Genomic DNA, 27,285 nt, shown 5'->3' with positions numbered 1-27,285 from the left:
ACGAAGTTGCTAAAAACTGAAAGTTAACTACAAAAGTCCAAAAAAGATCATAAATGCAAATATCAAAAAACAAAAACCCTATAGATTTCTTTTATCAAATGTATGCATGTTAACCACTGGGAGGCATTAATTCTAAGAATTTCTCTTAAACTCTTACCCTTTGATGCTCCTTTACTTAGATCATCCTATGATCACCTGGCAAGGAATAGACATACTAGTATCCAAGGAAATGCAATAATTTAGTCTCTAAAATATTTTAACAGGATGTTAATAGAGGCACATCAAGAAAGACTTTACTTTCAGTAATTATCTATAAACCAAGAGTAAGAAGAAAATATATTTCCTTAATAGTATAATTAACACCCACCGGACAAAGGAAAATCTAAAGGGAAAACAAGGTTTAGGAGACATACTGAATTTTTGGCACAAATATACTTGGAAAATTACTCAATTTTTCACTGACATTATTTTTAAAGAAATTAAACTGTATTCTAGTATGAAAATTATTCAACAATTTCCACAATTTTAGAAAGAATTCAACCTTCTGCTGATGTGGTCAGTCTCATAATCAAAGATAAGATAAAGCCATATCCAAAAATGACCTCAACTCAATAGAAATATTATCAGTGTTAAGGTTTTCAAAAATAACAAAAAAAATCAAACACAAGTCTTAACTCATAATTGAAGTAGTTCATCAGATAAGCTCAATCACATACAAAGCAATCAGATAAAAATTTAAGGTTTCTTTCGGTAGCTTAAAATACTATCATCAATATAAAACATTTTAAAATAGAAACAAATCCTGAGTTTATTATAAATGTTGATGATTCTGTTACCTGAAATGAAGCAAACACAAAATTCTATTTTGTAAGCTAAATATTAAAGATTTGCATCTTTTCCTTCCATTTTCAAATTGTGTATTATCAAGACATGAGCAGATCAGAAGTCCCACCTATTAAAAGCTATCAATACAATCCAGCTCTAAATAGCTCTAATAACATTTGTCAATTTTTATGAAGAGATAATAGAAGGAATTCTCTTTTAACTCTCAACTTTGTCAGGAGGAGATTTGATAATTTCTCCCTCTAAACTGCATTTACTGTACAAAAGTAGATCAATGGGATTAAAAAGGGTAAAAGACAAAACAAAACATATAATTTTACACAGGCCCCAAAATGAAGAGTTCAGAGTATAACATAATAAAAAATTTCTTCTAAATCAATTTTTTACTATTAATTACTATCATTCATTGAGTTTAATACTTTTTAAAAATTGCACTAAGTAAATTATTTTATAATGATCAAATAGGATGTTTTTTTCATTATAAAACACAAATAATTAAAATCCCTCTTCCCCCTTATTCATCACAATATACCTTCTCTTACTGGCTCATTGGTTGACTCTCCTTTTAGACTCAGCATCCTGGAGAAGCCATTGGAAAGAGTAGAGAAAATGCCACGGATGAAATATCCCTGCTGCTCAGACTCCACTGACCCCACTGAAGTCGGCCACCGTCTAACAAATCTGACACTGGAGCGGGGTTCTGGCTCTGAAAGAGATCTGCTGAATGGAACCCGAAGTGACCGAGTGTTTACCAGGTTCTGCTTCTCCATTGATGTTCCAAGGACTCTGTTGCCAGAGGAAGAAATATTATCCCCAACCATCTTTGGCAGGACCGCTTGTTGTTGTGGTTCATCCAAGTCTCCTTTATTATTTTCCAATTGCTCCCTTTTGCCCCCTTTCAACCTTAAGCTGGAATGTGTTTGCCACCGATAAGCACCCAGTGACTTTCCTAGACTGGAAACAGCCTGTTCATTCTTCTTCCTCTTGCTTTTCACTGGACCACGCCATGTATAACTCTTTAAACTTGTTCCTATCTCTGAGTGTGCATAAGCAGGTTCTGAAAAAGATCTTCGATAGCTTGGAGGACGTGGTGATGTTTGTCTCTTAAAGATGCTCATCTTCCACGACTCCATTTTTTAACAACTTCTTGAAACTTAAATTTTTCGCTCTGCAGTCTTTGCAGTCGAACCACACTTGTCCGTGCAGTCCAAAACACTCAGCTGCTTAAGCAGCTTTCTCTGTGTGGCTTTGAACCACAGCAGATGTTGCTGCTTAACAACTGGTGTCATGTTATTACCCCCATTTTCCCAGATCTCCAAAATTTCAGCAAACACCCAAAAACCTCCTGTCTGAAGCAAATTATCTTCAGAATACAGCAAAAGAAGATCATCTCACTTCCTGCAGTAGGCTACATTTCTGCACTGAGTTTTCAGGAAATGGTTTTTTAAAAAAAATGAGAAGTGAAATAAAAGCGACAAAAAGTCCCCACAGACACCTTTAGGGACCAATAGCAGTTAAGTGTTCACTATGTGAATGATATTGGGTTAAAAACAGATTGTGAAAGTACTCAAGCCAACTTGCACACTTTCCAGAAGAAGAAGAAAAAACTTGCCTAAAAGCCGGCTCTCTAAGTGACAGCTCTTCAGAATAGGTTTTAAAGTTGGCATTTCAAGAAAATTCTTGCTATTTACACCACAACTTCTCTCAAAGTTAATACTATTTTACAACCAATAGGTAAAGTTTTGTGCAAGAGGCACTACAAAGATGAGGGAAAAAGGACAAAAGAATGCCAAAATATAAAGCCGTTTTTAATGTAAACATACTAGGGAGAATTTTAAAAGCACAAGTGGACAGAAAAAAAGAAAAGGGATAGTGGATACTTGCTATGAGCAAGCAAAGGAAAAGGAAAATCTTAAGGCAACATCTTGTGGGAACTGGAACACAGGAAAGTACATACTTAAATGATTTCTAAAAGGGAAAAGTTTGCTTTATAAATCTAATTGGGATAAGTTGTCTGGAAAAATATTCCCTATCTATTTAACCAAAAAAATTCCTTTATTCCTCTTTATGCCATTTGCAACCTAAAAAAACAAAAAACAAAAAAAAAGGAGAGTGACTACTTAAAATTTTATTAAAGCAAAGTACCTTATATTGAACCAAGATCATGAATGCCAAGTTTTTTGCTGGTTAATTTTTTTTTCAACTGTCAGCTCATAAACTCCTGAAAGTAGGGGTTTCAAATGGAAAGCCTGACAGACTTAAGACCATCAATAAAAGAGATAAAACATGGCAATCAGATCACTTTGCAAGCTGCATAAAAAAATGATGATTTCATGTGGAAAACTAAAAAACCATCCGTTTGTAGAATAAGTACAATGAAAAAACAGTTCTTAACTAAGTCTCTTTCTTATTATTGCCAAACAGTAAAGTCAGTAACATACCTATTCTTTGAAACACATTAAAATGTTCTAGTTATTTCCATTATCATAAAATAATGATCTCATCTTCATTTGTTTATATAGCCTCTAAATTTACACATTTCTGTACTAAGGAAGTGTTGAAGTACTCAGCTTTCCCAAAAGTATAATAAATCAAATTAGAGAATATTACAATCATAAAATTTTCTCTTGGCTTAAAAAAGACACTTAGAAACGTGAATCTGAAAAAAAAAAAAAAAAGAAGAAGAAATGTGAATCTGCAAAAAGACAAAAACAATAAACATTAAGTTCTAATCCCTACTTATGACACATCACACAATCCACCAAAATTAATCTGTGACGGAAAATAAACCTAAATGTAAAATATAAACTGATGAAGTTTATAAAGGAAATCACAAGAGAATACTTTTGTGAACTGAGGATAGGCAAAACTTTCTTGGGATAAAACAAAGTCATAACCAGACTTCCCTGGTGGTCCAGGGCTTAGGAATCCACCAGCCAGTGCAGGGGACCCTAGTTGGATCCCTGATCTGGGAAGATTCCACAGGCTGCGAGGCAACTAAGTGCAAGCACCACAACTACTGGACCTGCGTTCTGGAGCCCGTGAACCACACCTGCAGAGCCTGCACCTACAGCCTGCCCTCTGCAACAAAAGAAGTCATGGCAAAAGGAAGCCCACACACCACAACAAAGAATAGCCCTGCTTGCCACAGCTGAAAGCCCAGATGCAGCAATGAAGACCTAGTGCAGCCAAAACTAAAACAAAATAAATTTTATAAAAAGTAGTAACCATGATAGGAAAACATTAATAACTATGAATTCATAAAAATTAAAACCTTAATATGTCCAGAAGACATTAAATCAATAAGCAAGCTACAAAACGGGAGAACATATTCACAATACAAACATCTTACCATTTGTACCACAAAATATAAACAACTCCTATAGCTTATTAATAAAAGAAAACACAATTTTTAAAAATAGAAAAAGAGAGTTGAACAGCCCCTTCACAAAGTTATATGAATGGTCAATAAGCATAGTGGGAAATGTACTCAACATCATTAGGACTGAGAGAAACGCAAATTAAAGCCCATAATGAGATATCACTCACTAAAATAGCTAACACTTAAACGGCTAATAACACCATATGCTGTGGTGAGGATGTGGAGCAACCAGAAATCTCATAATCAGTCATGAAGTCATGAAATGATACAATTGCCATGGAACAAATTTGACAATTTTATTTTTACAAGATAAACATACATTTATCCAATGCAAATCAGTTCCACTCATAAGCATTTACTCAAGAGAAATGAAAATACACAAACTTGTACTTCATGTTCACAGCAGCTTTATTTACGATACCCATAAACTGAAAACAACCCAAATGTCTATCACAGTAGACTGGATAAACAAACTATGATGGTTTCATACAGTTGTATACAACTCAGCTATAAAAAGAATAAACTACTAATAACAAAACAATGTGAATGAAAACCACAGATATTATGCCAACAAAAGAAACTAGACACAAAGGAGCACATACTGTATGATTCCATTTCTACAGAGTTCTAAAATAGGCTAAACTAATTTTTAACAGGGGGGAAAAGAATCAAGAAAGCAGTTGTGAGTGGTGGAAAGCATTATTAATAAGAAAAGGGCACCAGGAAAATTTCTAGGGTTAAGGAATTTTTCTTAATTTTGATATACATGTGAATATGGGTGTATTTGTCAAGACTCATCCAATTCTTCTCAAGATTTATGCATTTTCCCATAATTAAGTTTTACCTTTAAAGAACTGCAAATTAACTACAGTTAGTAGGTTTACTTATCTAATATAATGGGTTAGCAATCCTGAAAGCACTTTCTTGAGAAAGTTGAGAAAAGGAGTAAATGCATTGAAGATAATGAATGAATATGGATGAATAAATACATACATACAGACATACCAATACTGGAACAAACCAACACTATACACCTCCAGATATGCTGAACTGTGAAAGAATAGCTCATGATTTATTCCTGTAAAAAAAATAAACAAACAACCTAAATCTAATCACAAGCAGCATCAGATAACCTTGAATTAAAGATCTACAAAATAACTATATCCTTTGCTTCAAAAGTGTCAAAGTCAGGAAAATCAGTGAAAAGCTATAGAACTGTTGCAATTCAAAGGAGACTAAGGAGAAATAATGAAAAGTAACGCATAATTTTGGATCTGATCCTAAAATGGGGAGAAAAGCTGTAAAAAACATTATTGGGATAACTGACAAAATCTGAATGTGGACTATGGATTAGATAATAGAATCATATTGACATTAAAATTTCTCATTTTCACTATGAAAGAGAATGTTATTATTCTTAGGAAATTCCCACTGAAGTATTTAGAGATCCTAGAGGCATGATGTTTCCAATTCACCCTCAAATGACTCAGGGAAAAACCACGCATATAAAGGTACTTAAAATATGACCAAACAGGGCAAACTGTACATAATTACTGAATCTAGGTAAAGGGTCCCTGGTGGCTTAGTGGTAAAGAATCTGCCTGAAATGCAGGAGACACAGGTTTGATTCCTGAGTCAGGAAGATCTCCTAGAGAAGGAAATGGCAACCCACTCCAGTATTTCTGCCTGCAAAATTCCATGGACAGAGGAGCCTGGTGGGCTACAGTCAGTGCGGTCACAAAGAGCTGGACATGGCTGAGTACTTGTGCTGTGCACACACACACACATGTGCACATAGCCACACAAAGGGTACACAGGAGTTTCTGGTATGCTTGCAAATATTCTATAGGCTTGAAATTACTTCAAACTAAGACATTACACAAGTACATTTTTTTAATTTCAAAACTACTTCCTTTGGGTCTGTAACAGATATTTTATTATTAATACTGTAATGGTCCCTATTTCAGAGTATCTTTTGAGTAATACTAATAAGAAAATATCTAGTTTCACAGGTTTCAGGAAAGGGAAGTTAATCAAGATCACTCTATTAAAACACCTCAGTAAAAATTAAAACTACGATTTTGAGAAAAGTTGCACTATAGGAGTAGAACGTAAGCCCCATAATTAACACTGTAAAATTCAGAGACTCGGTGTTAAATGAGAAAATACTTTTACACACTGAATAGGTAAGGTAAAAATAATTACACTAGCTTCTAAACTCATCAACCCAATTCTTTCAAGGAGCTATTACAATTCTTCTTGCCATAAACTTCCCTATTTAAAGGAATATGGAAGTGGAAAATATCAAACAGCACAGAAAAAGATTCGAGCAAAATTAGAAAGCAAAAGAAATATAGAGTGAGGAAGTGACAGTCTCTAAGTAGGAATAATCAAAGAAATGAAGAAATTCACCTCTCTTAGAGTTGGCTAAAGTTAGATTTGGCAAATGCTTCAAATTACCTTCTATCATTATGATAGCTTAATATCATTTGTTAGTTATTTCTCCAAGTTTTGTCTTTCACCTGAATTTAAGATGGTCACTTGACACCCTGCATTTTCTAAATTTTATCAAATGCATACAACAAATTTATAATTTTTAAGAAAATATTCCAAGTTTTATAATTTTTTAATTAGAAACAATGACACTACTATCACTGAACCACCACATTCATTATGAATCCTAATATAAAAACTGGCTGCTGATTCAAGTGTCTTAAGAAGAACATTACTGCCACCTCAAGTATCAGCTAATTATTATTCATTTCCTTAATATATAATTTGTAATATTTAAAGCACAGCTTTAAGAATCACTCTAGTTTATTGGTATGGAGCCATTTTTAAAATGGCTATTGAGCACCTGCCACGTATCAGGCACTGAACTAAGACTAAAGGAACAAACAAGAACAAAACACAAACTGCCCCTGCCCTCCTGAAAACTGCCAGCTCACCAGGAAGGATGAGACTAGCAAAGGCAGTCTACGGAACGCTCAGCAAGTGTGATGCAAGGAAATGTTTAACCATGTCTGGGAAATAGATGGGGAAACAGTGGCAGACTATTTTTTGGGGCTCCAAAATCACTGCAGATGGTGATTGCAGCCATGAAATTAAAAGATGCTTACTCCTTGGAAGGAAAGTTATGACTAACCTAGATAGCATATTAAAAAGCAGAGACATTACTTTGCCAACAAAGGTCCGTCTAGTCAAGGCTATGGTTTTTCCAGTGGTCATGTATGGATGTGAGAGTTGGACTGTGAAGAAAGCTGAGCGCCAAAAAATTGATGCTTTAGAATTGTGCTGTTGGAGAAGACTCTTGAGAGTCCCTTGGACTGCAAAGAGATCCAACCAGTCCATCCTAAAGGAGATCAGTCCTGGGTGTTCATAAGGACTGATGCTGAAGCTGAAACTCCAATACTTTGGCTACCTCATGAGAAGAGTTAACTCACTGGAAAAGACCCTGATGCTGGGAGGGGTTGGGGGCAGGAGGAGAAGGGGACGACAGAGGATGAGACGGCTGGATGTTATCACCGACTCAATGAACATGAGTTTGAGTAAACTTTGGGAGTTGGTGATGGACAGGGAGGCCTGGACAGGGAGGTGCTGCGATTCATGGGGTCGCAAAGAGTCGGACACGACTGAGCGACTGAACTGAACTGAACTGAAGGCACAAAGGATAGACCCAATTTCTTCCCAGATGCTACTTAATTCTACTATGTCATGTGACACACATTTCTAAAAATCATCACACTTTACAAAATTACACAATAAAATTTCAAGGCTTTTGAGGAAGGTGGGTTTGGGAAGAAACATTTAGAAACAATGACATATAAAAAAGGATAAGCTAATAAAAACTGTAGGCCATTTTGCACATGTTAAATGGGTAAGAAAAGCCTAAATGCTAAAATAAATACATCATGTTACTTCAAAAAAAAAAAACCCTGAAGTTTGCCCGTAGAAGTGGGCATCAGAAGGGTTGCAGCTTTTTCATTTTTGTGACATGATGGAAGGAGGGTTATCCGAAATCTAAATGACAGCTGTTAATACTTAAGTGGATGGATGTGGCTCATAACAAGTGTGGGGAATTGAGGTGGCTGGTAGCTGGTCAATCTGTATGCCCTTCAATATTTCCAACAGTATCATGCTTTACCTGGATACAGCTTTTGATATGCAGCTAACATTTCTCAACAAACGGCACACAGCAAACACAAAATTCATATAATGCTCCAATTGTTCCCTACTATCCATCACATGATACACATCCTAATTTTTAAAACAATCATGACATAAAATAAATTTCAATTAAAAAATTTTTTGAAAAACACCTGAAACATAAAATAATAATAATTATCTTTTTCAAATATCAAAAATAAAGCATGATAGTAGAGCTGACTATATCTTTTCTTTTCCATAACACTGGTATGGTATTTAAAAAAAAAAAAAAAAACAGGTAAAAATATCAACAGGAGACCTTACCATTGGAAGGCACAATAAATGCACAGTGTTTGAAATAGTTCTTGAACTTAGTATATTCCACTCTTTAGTTCAAACTTTTCACTTTTTTATTTTCTTTCTCCTCAGAAAGACCAGAACAAAAACAACCAAAGGATCAAACTCATGATGTGGGCACAAAGGACCAAGCACAAAGATAATGCAACAGATCTGCTTCGAGGCCAATGCTTCTCATGCTGTAGGGTGTGAATGAATCACCAGGAGATTGAATCAAAATGTAGATTTTGCTTTAGTACACATGGGTGAGAGCCTGAAATTCTACATTTCTAACAAGCTACTGATTCACGGGACAAATTGTGACTAACAAACTGTAGACAGATTTTTAAATAAAAGGACTAAAGGAATTCTCAAGGCTCCCATGAGATTCAGTCAAGTTCTCCAAAATAAAAAAAATCATATTGGGATTTGAGGATAAAGTGAGAATATTTGCTTGAAATATTCTGTGAGATTGAGTATGTATATCACATAGCGACTTTGCTCATGGTAGTGCACAGAGAATTAAAGATACAGCAATCCTAGCCAAACCTCTTCCTTGGAGACAGCAAAGACTATCTACAGCATATAAATAAAGCACAATTAAAAATTCAGCAATCTTCTGCATTTTAAGAACTGTGGCATTTTTTTTTTAATGGAAGGAAGCAAGGGAGGGAGATGCAAATGACCATCTACAGGAGGATGCCCAAATAAATCACAGTACATACCATGCAAAAACAACCACATATATTTAAATGTGCTAGAAAAACACACATTTTTAAGGAGTGATTGCCTGTAGGGAGTGTAACTGAGATATCACCTTAGATCTTTATGGTTTTATTTTTTAACTGTGAGTATATACTATAATCACAGTAAGAAGAAAAAACTTAAAACAGAAATTTAGGTGGTAAAAAGTCTAAGGGATAAGGTAGAAAAGCAATATATACTATAAAAAGTAGATCATAATCCCACTTTTACTGAAGATTATCATTAATATGTCAGTATACATATGATGGAATTTGCGTAGAGAGAAATTCTGTTCCTATTTCTTTTAAATATTTTCTTATAAAAAATAGTAAAATTTATTATTTTTGTTGCTAATAGATTTTTGTTTTTACATTATTAATTTCTATAATATATGAAATTTTATAATGACTGTATATTTTTATTCCTTTTGAATGCACAAAGTTTAAATAAGTTTATTTTTTAAATCTACCCAGAGCAAAAATGGAAACCTTTAATATCAACCCACAGGATCAGAATTAGAGAACAGAGAACTAAACAAGACATCACAGATTAACTTAACCAACACTTACACAGAATCAAATGAGGCCAGAGAAAAGAACTTGTCCATGACTACTTAGTCAACAGCAAAACAAACAAACAAAAAGAATGCCCAGGTATCCTAATTCCTAATTCAGGATTCTATATAACCTCTTTAAATTAGCATTTTCCAACTATGATTCACAGAATATAGTTGAGAAATTTATGCTTACGGGGCATAATTGTGACCCTGAGTCCAGATATTTTATTGTTATCTAGTTTAAATGCTAAATTCATTTTTTAAAGATTAAAGTAGGATATCAGTTTCTCATTAAAATGGCTTTTCAGATTTCTTTCAACTAAGGGAAGCATGCAGAGATGAAAAGGCAAAACTTGAGCTTTCTCAGTTTACGAATACTAGTCTGTCACCACTTTCTATCTTTTAAGACACACCTTTTCTATACCGAAATTCTATCCTATAAATCTCACATGCTCTTATGTAATAGAAGATATGACATAATACAATTAACAAAGAGTTCAAGAGTTCTGTTACTGGAACAACAGAGTACATACCTCTTAGATCAACTAATGAAAAGCTTTAAAAATAGGATTAATTTCTATAAACCAGAAGAAGACATCTTTCAAAAATACAAAGTCTTTGTTTACTCAAAGCTAAGTAATTAATAACAAAACATCCCCTTCCCATCTCCTATCACTGGAGCACATCTGCTTCCCGATGAAACACTTCCTGTGGCAAAAACTACCTCCTTTCTAAGTAAGAGAACTCAAAGACACACCTGACACGTACACAACTGCTTCTCCTTTAAGAAAGATATGTCTAGAGGATCTAAATAAAGATTATTCTTAATAGACAACTGTCAGAATTTATTTTTTTTAATGAAATGTTTTAAAATAAAAACCAAAACACAGACAACTTCTAATTCTATCATTAAAGTCTTTTAAAAAATAAAAACTTCTGGTTTTCCTCTAAACATCTCTGATCACACCTTCTCTGTCTCCTGTGAGGTTCATTCTTCTCTATCTAGTCTCTAAATGTTAGCAGTTCATCAAACTGGGTCCCAGGCACCCCATCACCATACTCTCACCATGCATATCATCATTCACAGTTACCACAGCAACTTATACCTCCAGTTCAGATCTCATCTCCTTTGACCAACATATTCATATATTCAATTAGATGTTTTGTGGCCTCTCAAATTGAAAATGTATAAAACCTAACCCATGATCTTTCCTTTAAAATCTGTTCTCATTCTAGTGTTGCTAATTCTAATAGAAATAACATCCACTCCACCGTACAAGTCCCAAATCTTAGTTATCTCCCTCTCTTACCATTCAATATCAAATCCATGAACCTCGCTGATCTTCCCTAAGTATATTCAATCTACTTCTCACCATTTCCTCTAAATTAATCTACTATCATTTCTCACCTTGATTATACTAGCCTCCTAAATTTATCTACCTACATCTACTATGGTCCCCTTAAATCATTATTCCTACTACAGTGAGAATAATCTTTTCCAAATACAAGTTTACTGCATACTACTTTTCAATTGCTTCCCACTACTCTATAAAACTAACACAAAACAAACCAAAATTCCTCAACACAGCCTGGTCCCTACCTATGCCATCCCTTCAGCCACCCTTGCATCCTTTCAGTCCTTCATACTAACACTCTCCTTCCCACTGCATGGCTTTTGCCCACAATGCTTTCTCTACATGGAAGGATTTTTCTCCCTTCAACTGCCTGTTCATGATTCAGGTTTCAGTTCAAGTGTTACTACTTCCTGAGACAGCCTTTCCTGACTTCCCTGACTAGGTCAAATCTCTTTTTATAGGCTTTTACAGTCCCAAGCATCTCCCTATTACAGTTATAGCTATTTTTGGACATTTCCTTGTGAGATTATTAATCAGTGATTGTTTCACCCTCAAAACTATAATTCCCATGCCTGTTTTATTGTCTATAGAGTCCTCAGTACTTGACATATGATAGGCACTCAATAAATATTTGTTGAATTAATTAATAAAATCTGAGAAAGACCTAAAATAAAAACACCTGACTTAAGGATAGTAGTAACAAGGGTCAGTGATAATGAGTTTAACATTTTCTCTCATACCAAGAAGATCACATTAAAACACGTTTGATGAGGGAGAAGGACAGGGGAGAGAAGACAGTAACCAGGGAATTCTCTTTCTTGAACCAAGTGACTCTCTGTTTCTTCAAGGATATGGAAAGAGAGGAGTATTAACAGAGGAAAATAAAAAGAATTATGTCAAACAAGATGAGAGCAAGAAAGAGGCAAGAAAAATTGCTTCAATTGTTAAGATCTTTTTCCCCCAAAATGTCGATTTAATTGACAGAAACTATTACCTGGCTTTTCTAGATTTTCTTAAAAAATTATTTCTAAGAAAAAAATCTAGCATCACTGGAGAACATCGTAAAGAAGCATAAAGATAACTACAAGCACTCAACAAGTCTCATACCTTCTTCAACGAGTATAAACTTAGAAAATGAACAACATTCTGATAACCTGAAATAAGGACCAGCATTGTATCAATACATCTGATAAATGACAAAGCAGCTTGTACTAAAGCGGACTTAGTTCAGCACCAAAACTGGGGCTTCTAAAGGAAGGAATTAGGAATATTATTATAAGGTACTTGCACTACTTGGGAAACAATACAGTTATCATTTGAAAGTGGATTTGGATTGTTAATATATATTACAAATTCTAGGTTAATCACTTAAAAACTTTTTTAAAAGGTAAAGAAGAAAAAAATAGAATCATGTAAAATGATCAATTAAAATAAAAAAAGACAAAAAGGAATGGAAGACAAATATAGAAACAAAGAACAAGGGTAACAAACAAAGAACATGGGCAACAAATAGAAAACAGTAACAAATATAATAGATATTAATCCAACTATATAAATAATCCCTTTAAACATAAATGGTCCAAATATACCAATTAAAGACAGAGATTGTCAGTGGGGATCAAAACACAAGCTTCAGTTATATGTTGTCTACAAGAAATCTGTTTTACATATAAAGACACAAATACACTAAAACTAAAGGGATTGAAAAAGATGTAACATGCTAACACATGCTAATCAAAAGAAAGCTAAAGTAGCTATAATAATTTCAGATAGGGTAGAATTCAGAGTAAGAGAAAAAAATCAGGAATAGGTACAGGCTTATGTAATAATAAAAGAACCAATTCCCTAAGAAAATTTAGAATCCTTAATATATATGCACCTAACAGCAAAGTGTCAAATTATGTGAGTTTAAAAACTACAAAGAGAAACAGATGAATTTCCTATTATACCTGGCGATTTCAACCATAGATCTCTATGAGAAGTGGACAGCTCAGTAGGCAGAAAACCAGTAAGGACACAGTTGAAATCCACAGCACCTTCAATCAACTGGATTGAAGTAACAGCTAAGAGCACGCTCTAGACAACTACTACCTTTTAATGAGTACTTTTATGAAGTACAGTTGGCTTTTTGTTATACCTTGAAATTTCAGGAGCAAAGAATTACTGTTAATGTCAATTTGGAGATAAGGAACTGGGTCAAGGACTATCATACAAACAGCCAAAAAGCGACAGCTTTTAAACTCTGTTCCTTCTGGTTGTGTTATATATGCCTTGAAATAAAATAAAGAATCTGAAGCAAATTTAACAAAAGAAATAAACTTTTAGAAAAAGTAACAGAATTTCATCAGTAATATAATACAATTACCTAGAAATATCAATTAATAAGATGCTCTGGTTAAGGTGACTTTAGGTTTAACTAAGAATTAAGAACCTTTGTTTGAAATTGTTTACTTTTTACATTTTTTTTAATAACAGGCATTAGTTAAAAATTTTATGGTCTCAATGAATAGACACTTTAATTATTTCAGGCTTCCCTGGTAGCTCAGCAGTAAAGAATCCACCTGCCAATGCAGGAGACACAGGTTCAATCCCTGAGTCAGGAAGATCTCCTGGAGAAGGAAATGGCAACCCACTCCAGTATTCTTGCCTAGAAAATTCCATGGACAGAGAAGCCTAATGGACTACAGTCAGACACAACTAAGCGACTGAGCACGGAAGCATGAAGAAAGATCTACAGAAAGAAACAACAGTCAGGCTTCCCAGCTTTCAAGGATGAGAAGCTTTTCAGGCCAAGGGGATAGTTAGTGTTTCAGGGTAGAAGAAAAGCAAAGAGAACTCTTAGCAAAGAGAACAGTACAGACAAAGATATGAAGACATGAAACATTTCAGGCACAGATTAGCATCCAGAGTACAAGGAGAAAGGTAACAGGAGACAACACTACTGTAGAGGTTGACAGAGGGAAGACTAGGCAATCTCTTGTTTGCTAAAGAATTTGGACTTCATCTTGTAAATAATGAAGTGAAGTCAAAGTCACTCAGCCGTGTCCGACCCTCTGCAACCCCATGGACTGTATACTCCATGGAATTCTCCAGGCCATAACACTGGAGTGGGTAGCCTTTCCACTTCTCCAGGGGATCTTCCCAAAACAGGCATCAAACCCAGGTCTCCTGCATTGCAGGCAGGTTCTTTACCAGCTGAGCTACAAGAGAAGCCCAAGAATACTGGAGTGGGTAGCCTATCCCTCTCCAGTGGATCTTCCCGACCCAGAAATCGAACTGGGGTCTCCTGCATTGCAGGCGGATTCTTTACCAACTAAGCTATCAGGGAAGCCCTGTAAATAATGAGAGCTACTAAAAAAGTTTAAGTGAGCTAGCAATGTGATTGTGTTTAGGCTTTTTTATATTAACAGCAAGTTACTTCTGGCAATGGTCAAAGTTAGATGGCAAGGGATATGGCTCAATGGAGGGAGACCTTCTAGGAAATAACTAGTAGTAAAATAATGAGAAACTGAACTGAGACAACAGAGTTAATGATTCCATTCCTGGCTCCAAGACCCACTAAATATTTCATGTATCAAATAACAAACCAGATGGTGAGGAAGTACCTAGATGAGACAACAATCCAGAGGAGTAAAACTGGCACTGGAAGTAGTTTCTACTTTGGGGCCTTTCTTACCCAAAACAGCTTCTGAGAAACTGAGATATGTGGTTAGCAAGCAAAGAGTCTAAAGAGATAAAAGGTCAGAGACCAAGGAAAGACAGGGTTGGAACCCAAGTTACTAACTCCCTTCTCTTTGGCCCACTTTGGACTGGACTCTAAAAAAAGAACCCTAGGACTAAAGTGAATTACAAGTAAATCAGACTTGTAAAATGCTTGGCTTTTAGTCTTTTAGATTAGCTAATCAAAATATCAAATGAAATTGGTATGATTATTCCAGTTTATCAGAACCTTTAGTGTTTGGCAGGAAATAACAAAAATCTTACTGAGAGAAAAATAACATTATTCCAAGCCTCAAATGATTTCTAGAAATAAACTGTCAAATAGATCCACTATTCTTTATCTAAATTTTCAGGCTAAATGTGATGAGAATTCAGAAGATTTCACATTTTAGAAAAATAATATGGTACATATACCATATTGTCATATCATCAGTGGGATAAGGGGCATTACCCTGTTATCAATCTGATGCAAAATGTACAAACATTTACACTACGTTGAATAAAACTAAACAGCTTTGTGTCACTTCACAACATGTTTGGACAATAAATGAGTTATGAAACAGCTTTTAGTTGCAGAGCTTTCTGGATTTTAGAACTATAAAGGACTGTAATGCTATAGAATGCTCAGTACATAATCAAAGATAACAGGGCACACAAGAAGGCAATTAATCATGAGTACAAACAAGTAAAAGCAACAGGCAATAAAAACACACACATCTATCAGAAACATTAACAGAACTATGTGCTTGAGTTGCAATGCCAAGTCTGTATAATTATATAGCTACAACATGTAGGACAATAAAATTCAAGCTATAAGATTTAGCGAAACATCGCAAATTATAAAAATGTCATAATCAGAAAAAAGAACTAAAGAGAAGTCCCAAAACTAGAATAATCATTAGATACTACTGAAGAGAGAATTAGGTCAGAGGAAACTATCTATAATAAAGCATGGAAATACAGAAAGTATTCAGGAGTAAAAATATAGGAGTAAAGAGACCTAGAAATTACAAGGAGAATGTTTAACATGTTAAATTGGAACCCCCCCAAAAGAAAAGAAGAATGAATGAAAAGAGATATTGCTTGAAAAGTAATGACTAAGGATTTTCCATATTTGATGAAAGATATCAATCCACAGCTTTAAGAAGCCTGAGAATTTCAAACAAATATTTTTTTTTTAAACCCAGGAAACAGAGATGAAGAAGGATAACTTTGAGCTTTAAAATAAATAATAAGTCCTCTTATTACCACTCTCAGAATGATTCATGCAGATATGTATTCTTCTTCATTAAAGAAAAATAAGATGCTATACGAAAAAAAGCATTTTTTTAAACTTAGCCTTTATTTGGCTTATAAAATTTCCCGAGAACGTTGGGTCCAATAGTAAAAGTCTTATTACTCTTGTATTGATTTTTACCATTAAAAATATATAAACAAAACAGTTGAAACACTTGTACAACTCTATTTTATGTAACTTCATTAAGACTTTAATCATAGTTCTGATATGATGTATATGGTCAGATATCAAATGTTACAGAGGACACATAGTAAAAACCCACCCTCACTCACCTGTTCCACAGTATTTTTTCCAAGAGTCAACAATATGACTTCTTCCTTGTAACCTTCAAGAACTAAATATTGCACACCCAGTATTTAGACAGGTACCTCCTTTTTATTTTGTTCAGGTGATAACATGATATAAAAAACTATCTAGGACTTTTCTATTATTTCCAACATACCTTGGCAATTATTCTATGTTAGAATGACTAGCTATCTCAGTGTAGAAAAAAAAAGCAGTTGTATTATAAGAAAGAGCTTCTGTGAATTCAAATTAGCCAAAAAAAAAAAAAAGAAGATTAAAAACAAAGTCTCAAAAATACCACTTGAAAAACAGAGCTGGGAAAATGTCCTACAAATAAGGACAGAAAAAGAGATGCAGAAAAATCAGGGGGGAAAAGATATGTAGGTCAATCTGTAAGATCTAACATTTGATTAATAAGAAGCAAAGAAAGAATGAATGAGAAAACTGATGGGAGGATACCCTTATAGAAAAGAAACAGAAAGAATTTCCCAGAACTGAAATAGAAGTCTTTGGATTAAAAGAATCCACCCACTGATTATCAAATGAAAAAGACCCAACCAGTGCACATCACTGAAATATTTCAGAATACTGGGAATAAAGAAATGAGCTTAAAACTCTAGAAGAGAAGGGATAAAAATGCCAACCACAAAAGAATTGAAAAAAAGAGAAAGCACTGGATTTCTCAGGAGTCACACTGAATACCTTCAAGATATTAAAGTGCTATTAGACCAGAATAACATGCAAGGATTCAAAGCTACATGATGACATGCCTCAGTAAAATGAGAATTCAAGAAAGAGGAATGCATGAGATCCCGGACATAGGGTATCTAATACAGAAAAGCAATTAGAGGAAGTCCCAAAACTATGTCATAAAGCAGATCTAGAGAGCACCAACAGAGATAGGAGGTGGTGGATACAAAGCTCCAAGAGAAGTATCTATCTTCAAAGAAAACAAAATGTGCGTGCAAGTGGGGGATTTTAATATAAAAGTATATCAGTTCAGTTCAGTCGCTCAGTCGTGTCCAACTCTTTGCGACCCCATGGGCTGCTGCATGCCAGGCTTCCATGTCCATCACCAACTCCTGGAGCTTGCTTAAACTCATGTCCATCGAGTCAGTAATGCTGTCCAACCATCTCATTCTCTGTCATCCCCTTCTCCTGCCTTCAATCTTTCCCAGCATCAGGGTCTTTTCCAATGAGTCAGTTCTTAAAAAGCACTCAACAGGTTGACACACTTGGGAAAAAAATGAAGACATAATAACAGAAATCAATGCAAGAAGAAAGACAATTCAAAGTTTAAGGGAAAATAGAATAAGAGTATCAGAAAGGAGTATAATCAAAGTACAGTTTCATGTTAAAGAAAAAACTCTTTTTTCCAATTTGACTGAATAGTATACTATAGCGATTTGGGGGATGCTATAGTGAAAGTGGGTGAGGTAAGAGTTCTAATGTCTCCTCAGAGGAAGAATTAAATGTATAGTATCAAGAAAAAATATTGTCATGTTACTTTGCAAGGCAACCCAGAGTAAATCATTTAAATAATTTACAACTAGTTGCCCTAGAAGTGAGAAGGCAGGGAGGAAGGGAGTGTTGTTTTTCAATACAATCCTTATAAGTTACTAAAACACACGCATACATTAGTCTGTTTAGTAATAAAAAATCATCTATCCCACCACTCAATGAATTTTAGTTTATTCTCCTTGTATTTTTTAATGCATTAAAAATAGGTATATGTTTATTTTCTTATGATCAAAATCTTAATATTGGATTACCAGGTGATCCAGTGGTTAAGAATCCACCTGCCAATGCAGGAGACATGGATTCGACCCTTGGTCCAGGAAGATTCCACATGACATGAGGCGACTAAGCCCGTAGACCACAACCATTGAGCCTGCTCACCTAGAGCCTGTGCTCCACAACAAAAGAAGCCACTGCAACGGGAAGCCTGTGCCCCATTAACTTGAGAGTAGCCCTAACCCACTGCAACCAGAGAAAGCCGGCACACAGCAATGAAGACCCGTGCACCCAAAAACAAATTTAAATAAATAAAATTATTTTTAAAAAATCAGAGTGTTTTTATATAACACATTTATAACCATCATTAGAATGTTTTGAGATCATTAATTTTATTCTCTGCATTATATGGCACTGAATGGATCACCATAATTTATTCAGCCCTTCCTTTAATAATGGACGTTTAGTTGTTCCACAATTTTCACGGGTGTGTCTTTGATCTTAAAAAGTAACACTGTGACAAACAACTTAGTAAAGATCTTTGTCCAAATCTTTACTTTTCTGGAGTAGATTCTGGAAACAGAATTAATGGTTCAAGACTTTTACCAAAGAGTAGTGACTAGGATGGGTTCTGAAATTGAAAAAGAAGATAACAGTGAATTACCAAGAATACGGATGGGCTTTATACCCAGACAGTTTCCTGTGTCCCGTATTAGTTCCACTCCTTGAGTGTACACGTGCTCAATTGCTTAGTTGTGCCCAACTCTTTGCAGCCCCATGAACTACAGCCCACCAGGTTCCTCTGTCCATGGAACTTTCTAGGCAAGAAACTAGAACAGGTTGCCATTTCCTACTCCAGGGGATCTTCCCAACCCAGGGATTGAACCCACATCCCTTGTGTTTCCCGCATTGGCCAGCAGATTCTTTACCACTGGCACCACCTGAGGAAGTTCTATTCCTTATTAGCTGTGTAACTTTGCTCGAGCTTGTCACTTGACCTCTTTCCTCATCTCTAAAATAAAAATAATACATCTCTCGGACTTTTTGTGGACATTTGAGACAGCATACCAAGTGCCAAATATCACACAAACCTACTGTCAATAACTCTTAGCTGACGATTGACCAAGTAGAAAGAGAAAGGTTGAATACTGGAGAGAGAAAAGCAGTGGAATAGCAAGGTCTAAGTAGCAAATGGGAAGGGAAAGGGAATACTAGAGATAAAGAACAGTTCAGCCATTTGGTCTCTAAAATGAGATATTAAAGAACAGAACAAAATGCTACTCCTCTTTCCTCTCTAGCTTTCTTTATTTCTATCTTTCCTGGAACTTTCATCTAAGTTGGCTTGTTTAGTATACAAGACTATAAAGGGAACAGAGTTCACAGAGCAAAAGAAATACACCGATGAGACTTTTATTTTATACATAAGGGAATGGCAAAGGACTAGAACTAAGGCTGGAAAGAACAGTTAGAAAAAGAAAACTAGGACAGAAACATCAAAGAAACCAGACAATAAAGAACTTCAAGGATAGTATGGTCAATAGTGTCAAACAGAAGTCAATAATATTCAATATTTAGAAGTTGCTGTTAGATTTAGCAACTAAGACCTCTATGATTTCAGTAAAATGTTAAGTATAGATTGTCAGGTCCAATAAGCTAGGAAGAACTCTGTTTCTGGGCTTTAAATCATTCAGGACAGAAATCACTTTATGAAAAATTCTCTAATACACACACACTCACAAAATAGTCATTCAGTCATGAACATAAACCAATTTTTCTGAATGACAAAAGGAGTTCTAAATAACTAGCTTAGTTACTAATTGACTTGTATATATTCGACTATAAATATTTTAACTAGTAATTCTAATATTTCTTTTCCTTTTTTTTCATCATGGATATACGTTAGGCGAAGAATGAATTTGGCCAGGAATGAATTTGGAAGCCTTTATATATTCCCCCAATTATGAAGTACAATTTATATTCCATCTCCTGGAACAACACACATGATAAACTTTAACCAAAATTAGTCCAGTGGCTAAGCCTCCACATTCCTAATGCAGGGAGCCCAGGTTCTGTCACTGGTCAGGGAAGTAGATCCCACATGCTGCAACTAAGAGCTCACACGCCACACTGAAGATCCTGCATGCCGCAACTGAGACCTGGCGCGGCCAAATAAATAAAAATGTTTAATAGCAAATGATTTGTCTTTAACTAGAAAAGCATTTTGTAAACTAATTGGAAAAACCCATGAAACAATTTCATAAAGGGCTTTGATTCTTTCTGGATAGAACATAGGATGATTTAATCAAATATTAAAAGTCTCGGTGTCTCAAAATACAGTGTTATCCTTTTTAATTTGTGAAAATTTTCAATATTTGGCTTAAGAACCACCTCCTCCAACTTTTTACCTCCATCAAGACCAGCAAGTAGCTTTCTTCTGGAGATCATTTTAAAATATGCAAAAATCTTCCAGTCTGTAGTTCCCCCTTTAGGAGGATACTGCAATCTACACGTGCTTGAGGAACAGAGTCAAATTATCAGCGGTACAGAGAGGGAAAGTGTTAGTAGAAAGCTACATGCCCTTAGTGCAGGGTCTGATTCCCTCTTGTCAGCCTCCTGGTGGCTGAAGATTGAATTTCTGCCTGCAAAAAAATTACAGGCGTCTGTAAGAGAACTTAGACACCTTCATGTACTCAAGGTTATACGTAGCTGTAGTTCCTTCATTTTCACCACTGTAAAGCATATTCCACTGCATGAATTTATCATTATTCACTTAACCAATCATGGACATTTGAATTATCTCCAAGTTTTTGCTGTTAGGAAATTTCTTATAAATGTGTCTTGGTACACATACTCAAGAATTTCTGTAGGGTAAATATGTGGAAATGGAATTGCTGGGGCATAGGCTAGAGCATATTTAGCTTTAGAAGGAAAAGCCAAAGTATTTTTTAAAGGGTCGCACCAATTTACAGTCCCATGAGAAGTATTAAATAAGAATCCCTATTGCTTTATATCTCTTTCAATATTAATTCTAAATGCTTACTCATCTGATGGTATGTGACAGATCTTCCTTGTATTTTAAGCTGCATTTTCCTGATTACGTACTACAATTTGTGTTTCCTCTTTTGTGAGATGCTATTTGAAGTCATTGTTCATTTTCTACTGGGTGGTTTGTCTTTCTCTTATTAACTTGTAGGTGTTCTTTGTTTTAGATATTAATCTTTTGTTTTACACATTTCAAATATCTTCTTTCACTTTTGACTTTTTTTGACTTCTCCTTCTCTTTGTAGTGCTATTAATTATTTTTTAACAGAGTTTTAATGAGGGTGAATAGCCCCCAAATATGCAAAGCAATAGATTTTTAGGTATATATGATACCACTGACAACTATTTACTTTTTTTTAAAATCAGTGAAGACAAGTACCACAAGAGGAGAAAAGGCTTCTGAGAATTAAACAGTCTACTTTATTTCTTAAATTGAAAGCCTATAATATGTTACTTCCTTCATTTTTTTCATTGACTATGGATACACTGATATCCTCAAATAGTTATGAGATCTATAATTCTTTAAGTCTTTAGTCTGAGGGTAGTGAATTTATATCTTTAATATGCTACAGAATCTTAAGATCTACATAAACCCCTCAAAAACTGTGGACAATATACAAATAGTACGGAAAAATATTAACATACATATGTGAATAGTATGAATTGAGGGGAAACTGTCAGTAATCTATTTTTTTATGATCACAGCCTTGGAATAATGAATCCAAAATATATAGTTCAGAGTCCACTATAATTAGCTTATTTTTTTTTTCTGGATATGTAAGTGTTACACTTTCAAGAGCTTTATACAGAAAATAATGTGTAGCTTGGTGAATAATTTAGTTTCATGTCAGAAAAAATGATTCATCTTTTACAGCAGTTTTATGAGAGGGAAAATAGCAAGTATGCTAAAGAATAATGCCAAAATCAATCAATGTAATACACCACATTAACAAATTGAAAGATAAAAACCATATGATTATCTCAATAGATGCAGAGAAAGCCTTTGACAAAATTCAACACTCATTTATGATTAAAACTCTCCAAAAAGCAGGAATAGAAGGAACATACCTCAACATAATAAAAGCTATATATGACAAACCCACAGCAAGCATCACCCTCAATGGTGAAAAATTGAAGGCATTTCCCCTGAAATCAGGAACAAGACAAGGGTGCCCACTCTCACCACTACTATTCAACATAGTGTTGGAAGTTCTGGCCACAGCAATCAGAGCAGAAAAAGTAGTAAAAGGAATCCAGATAGGAAAAGAAGAAGTAAAACTCTCACTGTTTGCAGATGACATGATCCTCTACATAGAAAACCCTAAAGACTCTACCAGAAAATTACTAGAGCTAATCAATGAATATAGTAAAGTTGCAGGATATAAAATTAACACACAGAAATCCCTTGCATTCCTATATACTAACAATGAAAAAACAGACAGAGAAATTAAGGAAACAATACCATTCACCATTGCAACAAAAAGAATAAAATACTTAGGAGTGTATCTACCTAAAGAAACAAAGGACCTATACATAGAAAACTATAAAACACTGATGAAAGAAATCAAAGAGGACACAAACAGATGGAGAAACATACCGTGTTCGTGGATTGGAAGAATTAATATTGTCAAAATGGCTATTCTACCCAAAGCAGTCTATAGATTCAATGCAATCCCTATCAAGCTACCAACGGTATTTTTCACAGAACTAGACCAAAGAATTTCACAATTTGTATGGAAATTCAAAAAACCTCGAATAGCCAAAGTAATCTTGAGAAAGAAGAATGGAACTTGAGGAATCAACCTGCCTGACTTCAGACTCTACTACAAAGCCACAGTCATCAAGACAGTATGGTACTGGCACAAAGACAGAAATATAGATCAATGGAACAGAATAGAAAGCCCAGAGATAAATCCACGAACCTATGGACATCTTATCTTTGACAAAGGAGGCAAGGATATACAATGGAAAAAAGACAACCTCTTTAACAAGTGGTGCTGGGAAAACTGGTCAACCACTTGTAAAAGAATGAAACTAGAACACTTTCTAACACCATACACAAAAATAAACTCAAAATGGATTAAAGATCTAAATGTAAGACCAGAAACTATAAAACTCCTAGAGGAGAACATAGGCAAAACACTCTCCGACATAAATCAAAGCAAGATCCTCTATGACCCACCTCCCAGAATATTGGAAATAAAAGCAAAACTAAACAAATGGGACCTAATGAAACTTAAAAGCTTTTGCACTACAAAGGAAACTATAAGTAAGGTGAAAAGACAGCCCTCAGATTGGGAGAAAATAATAGCAAATGAAGAAACAGACAAAGGATTAATCTCAAAAATATACAAGCAACTCCTGCAGCTCAATTCCAGAAAAATAAATGACCCAATCAAAAAATGGGCCAAAGAACTAAACAGACACTTCTCCAAAGAAGACATACAGATGGCTAACAAACACATGAAAAGATGCTCAAAATCACTCATTATTAGAGAAATGCAAATCAAAACCACAATGAGGTACCATTACACGCCAGTCAGGATGGCTGCTATCCAAAAGTCTACAAGCAATAAATGCTGGAGAGGGTGTGGAGAAAAGGGAACCCTCTTACACTGTTGGTGGGAATGCAAACTAGTACAGCCGCTATGGAAAACAGTGTGGAGATTTCTTAAAAAACTGGACATAGAACTGCCATATGACCCAGCAATCCCACTTCTGGGCATACACACTGAGGAAACCAGATCTGAAAGAGACACGTGCACCCCAATGTTCATCGCAGCACTGTTTATAATAGCCAGGACATGGAAGCAACCTAGATGCCCATCAGCAGATGAATGGATAAGGAAGCTGTGGTACATATACACCATGGAATATTACTCAGCCATGAAAAAGAATTCATTTGAACCAGTCCTAATGAGATGGATGAAGCTGGAGCCCATTATACAGAGTGAAGTAAGCCAGAAAGATAAAGAACATTACAGCATACTGACACATGTATATGGAATTTAGAAAGGTGATAACGATAACCCTATATGCAGAACAGAAAAAGAGACACAGAAATACAGAACAGACTTTTGAACTTTGTGGGAGAATGTGAGGGTGGGATATTTCAAAAGAACAGCATGTATACTATCTATGGTGAAACAGATCACCAGCCCAGGAGGGATGCACGAGACAAGTGCTCCGGCCTGGTGCACTGGGAAGACCCAGAGGAATCAGGTGGAGAGGGAGGTGGGAGGGGGGATCGGGATTGAGAATACATGTAAATCCATGGCTGATTCATATCAATGTATGACAAAACCCACTGGAAAAAAAATAATAATAATAATAATAAAAAAAATTAAAAAAAAATAAAAAAAAGCTATTACATGGGCAAATAGTTGGATGTTCACTGTTAAAAGAGAATATTTATATCAACAGTTGCCTTTTTTGAATAATACATTGTATAATGATGGTCTGTGGTTGAACTGCCTTATGAGTAAACACAGGTTTGAGAGTATGTTTATACATATAGGCTGATTTAATTGCTTCTAATTAAAAAAAATCACATAGCTTTAGGTATACAGAAGGCTTTTTTATTTGTTATAATGCAAAATAACCACTTGAGTGTATGTTTATTATTCTTTTATGCTTCATGTATTAACATTATCCAATAAAGCAATATTATGCAAAAAAAAAAAAAAAAAAAAGAATAATGCCAAAGCCTTTGACTGTGTGGATCACAATAAACTGTGGAAAATTCTGAAAGAGATGGGAATACCAGACCACCTGACTTGCCTCTTGAGAAACCTGTATGTAGGTCAGGAAGCAACAGTTAGAAGTGGACATGGAACAATAGACTGGTTCCAAGTAGGAAAAGGAGTATGTCAAGGCTGTATATTGTCACCCTGCTTATTTAACTTATATGCAGAGTATATCATGAGAAATGCTGGGCTGGAGGAAGCACAAACTGGAATCAAGATTGCCGGGAGAAATATCAATAACCTCAGATATGCAGATGACACCACCCTTATGGCAGAAAGTGAAGAACTAAAGAGCCTCTTGATGAAAGTGAAAGAGGAGAGTGAAAACGTTGGCTTAAAGCTCAACATTCAGAAAACTAAGATCATGGCATCTGATCCCATCACTTCATAACAGATGGGGAAACAGTGGAAACAGTGGCTGACTTCATTTTTCTGGGCTCCAAAATCACTGCAGATGGTGATGGCAGCCATGAAATCAAAACATGCTTGCTCCTTGGAAGAAAAGTTATGACCAACCTAGACAGCATATTAAAAAGCAGAGACATTACTTTGCCAACAAAGGTCCATCTAGTCAAGGCTATGGTTTTTCCAGTGGTCATGCATGGATGTGAGAGTTGGATTACAAAGAAAGCTGAGCGCAGAAGAATTGATGCTTTTGAACTGTGGTGTTGGAGAAGACTCTTGAGAGTCCCTTGGACTGCAAGGATATCAAACTAGTCCATCCTAAAGGAGATCAGTCCTGAATGTTCACTGGAAGGACTGATGTTGAAGCTGAAACTCCAATACTTTGGCCACCTGATGCAAAGAGCTGACTCATCTGAAAAGACCCTGATACTGGGAAAGACTTGAGGGCAGGAGGAGAAGGGGACGACAGAGGTTGAGACGGTTGGATGGCATCACCGACTCAGTGGACATGAGTGGGTGGACTCCGGGAGCTGGTTATGGACAGGGAGGCCTGGTGTGCCACGGTTCATGGGGTCGAAAATAGTCGGATACGACTGAGCAACTGAACTGAAGTGTACTAAAGGATAATACATACCACTTGTTGAATACTTAACATCTTACATTCATTCTCTTTTTTAATTCTCACACCACCTTATGAAGTAGGTATTATTCCCATTTGATAGATGAAGAAAATGAGGCTAATTCCCAAAGCTACACAGTTAAATATCAGAGCCACAGTTATTAAGTGAAAGAGCAATATTTAGCAAGAGACAGAGCAATAATTCAACACAAACCTAGTAACTCTTAACTCTTGTAATAATCAAAGCTGCATATTATTGAAAAGATCACTTACAATCAGCTGTTCAAATGCACTTAAATAGCAAATATTCAATGACCTAATGAACTTTTACTATAAGAAAAGTAGTGTATTGACTGCTGGCAAATTAGAAGTGGTCTGGATTACAGGGTAGAATATAAGCTTTATAATCAGAAAAAAGATGAGGTCTAGCTGGTCCCACTCACAACTGTCTAACTGGCTGATCCTGAGCAAATCACTTAGCCTTACTTTACTCAAATAAAAAAAAGATTACACTGAAACTGAATTCTGTATGTGTATACACAGTTTTATAGAGATGGGCTTCCCTGATGGCTCAATGGTAAAGAATCTGCCTGCCAATGCAGGAGACACAGGTTTGATCCCCGGGTTGGGAAGATCCTCTGGAGAAAGGAATGGTGGCAACCCACTCCAGTATTCTTGCCTGGGAAATCCCATGGACCGAGGAGCCTGACGAGCTCAAGTCCATGGGCCACAAAAGTGTTGGACACAACTTAGCGACTAAACAACAACGTGTGTATACATGTAACTGATTCACTCTGCTATGCAGCGGAAACTAACATTTTAAAGCAGCAATAAAAATTAATTTTTAAAAAAGGACAGAAAAGAGGGTCCATGGCATTTATTGTGGACTTCAACATTCGCTTCATAACATGACCTGTAGTTATCCCTTGAACCATATTTACAGAACATTACACAGTTGGCAGGTGGAGTTAAAACACAACAGAAGATTCACCAGTCAACATTTGTGCAAGAGAATCAATAAAAGTAATTGCCACATGAATCCACTCTGATTTATGTCATGGCAGAATAATCTGAA

At 35.5% G+C, this 27,285-nt stretch overlaps 1 protein-coding gene across 4 annotated transcripts in view; it reads right to left on the bottom strand.

The window, feature by feature from the left end:
- RASAL2 (RAS protein activator like 2) overlaps positions 1-27,285 on the bottom strand; it is a 383,912-nt gene that overhangs the window by 246,722 nt on the left and 109,905 nt on the right. For 2 of the 4 annotated variants that reach the window (XM_061160790.1, XM_061160791.1), the window contains exon 1: positions 1,376-2,263. The exons of the other annotated variants lie outside the window; for them this stretch is intronic. In XM_061160790.1, the coding sequence (XP_061016773.1) occupies positions 1,376-1,976 (601 nt within the window). In that variant the 5' untranslated portion in view covers positions 1,977-2,263. Of the gene's footprint in view, positions 1-1,375; positions 2,264-27,285 lie in introns of those variants that run through there. 4 annotated transcript variants of the gene reach the window in all.

Source organism: Dama dama, chromosome 14 (assembly GCF_033118175.1).
Source record: "Dama dama isolate Ldn47 chromosome 14, ASM3311817v1, whole genome shotgun sequence".
In the NCBI taxonomy this organism is placed as follows: domain Eukaryota; kingdom Metazoa; phylum Chordata; class Mammalia; order Artiodactyla; family Cervidae; genus Dama; species Dama dama.
This window is presented reverse-complemented; position numbering and strand designations above follow the sequence as displayed.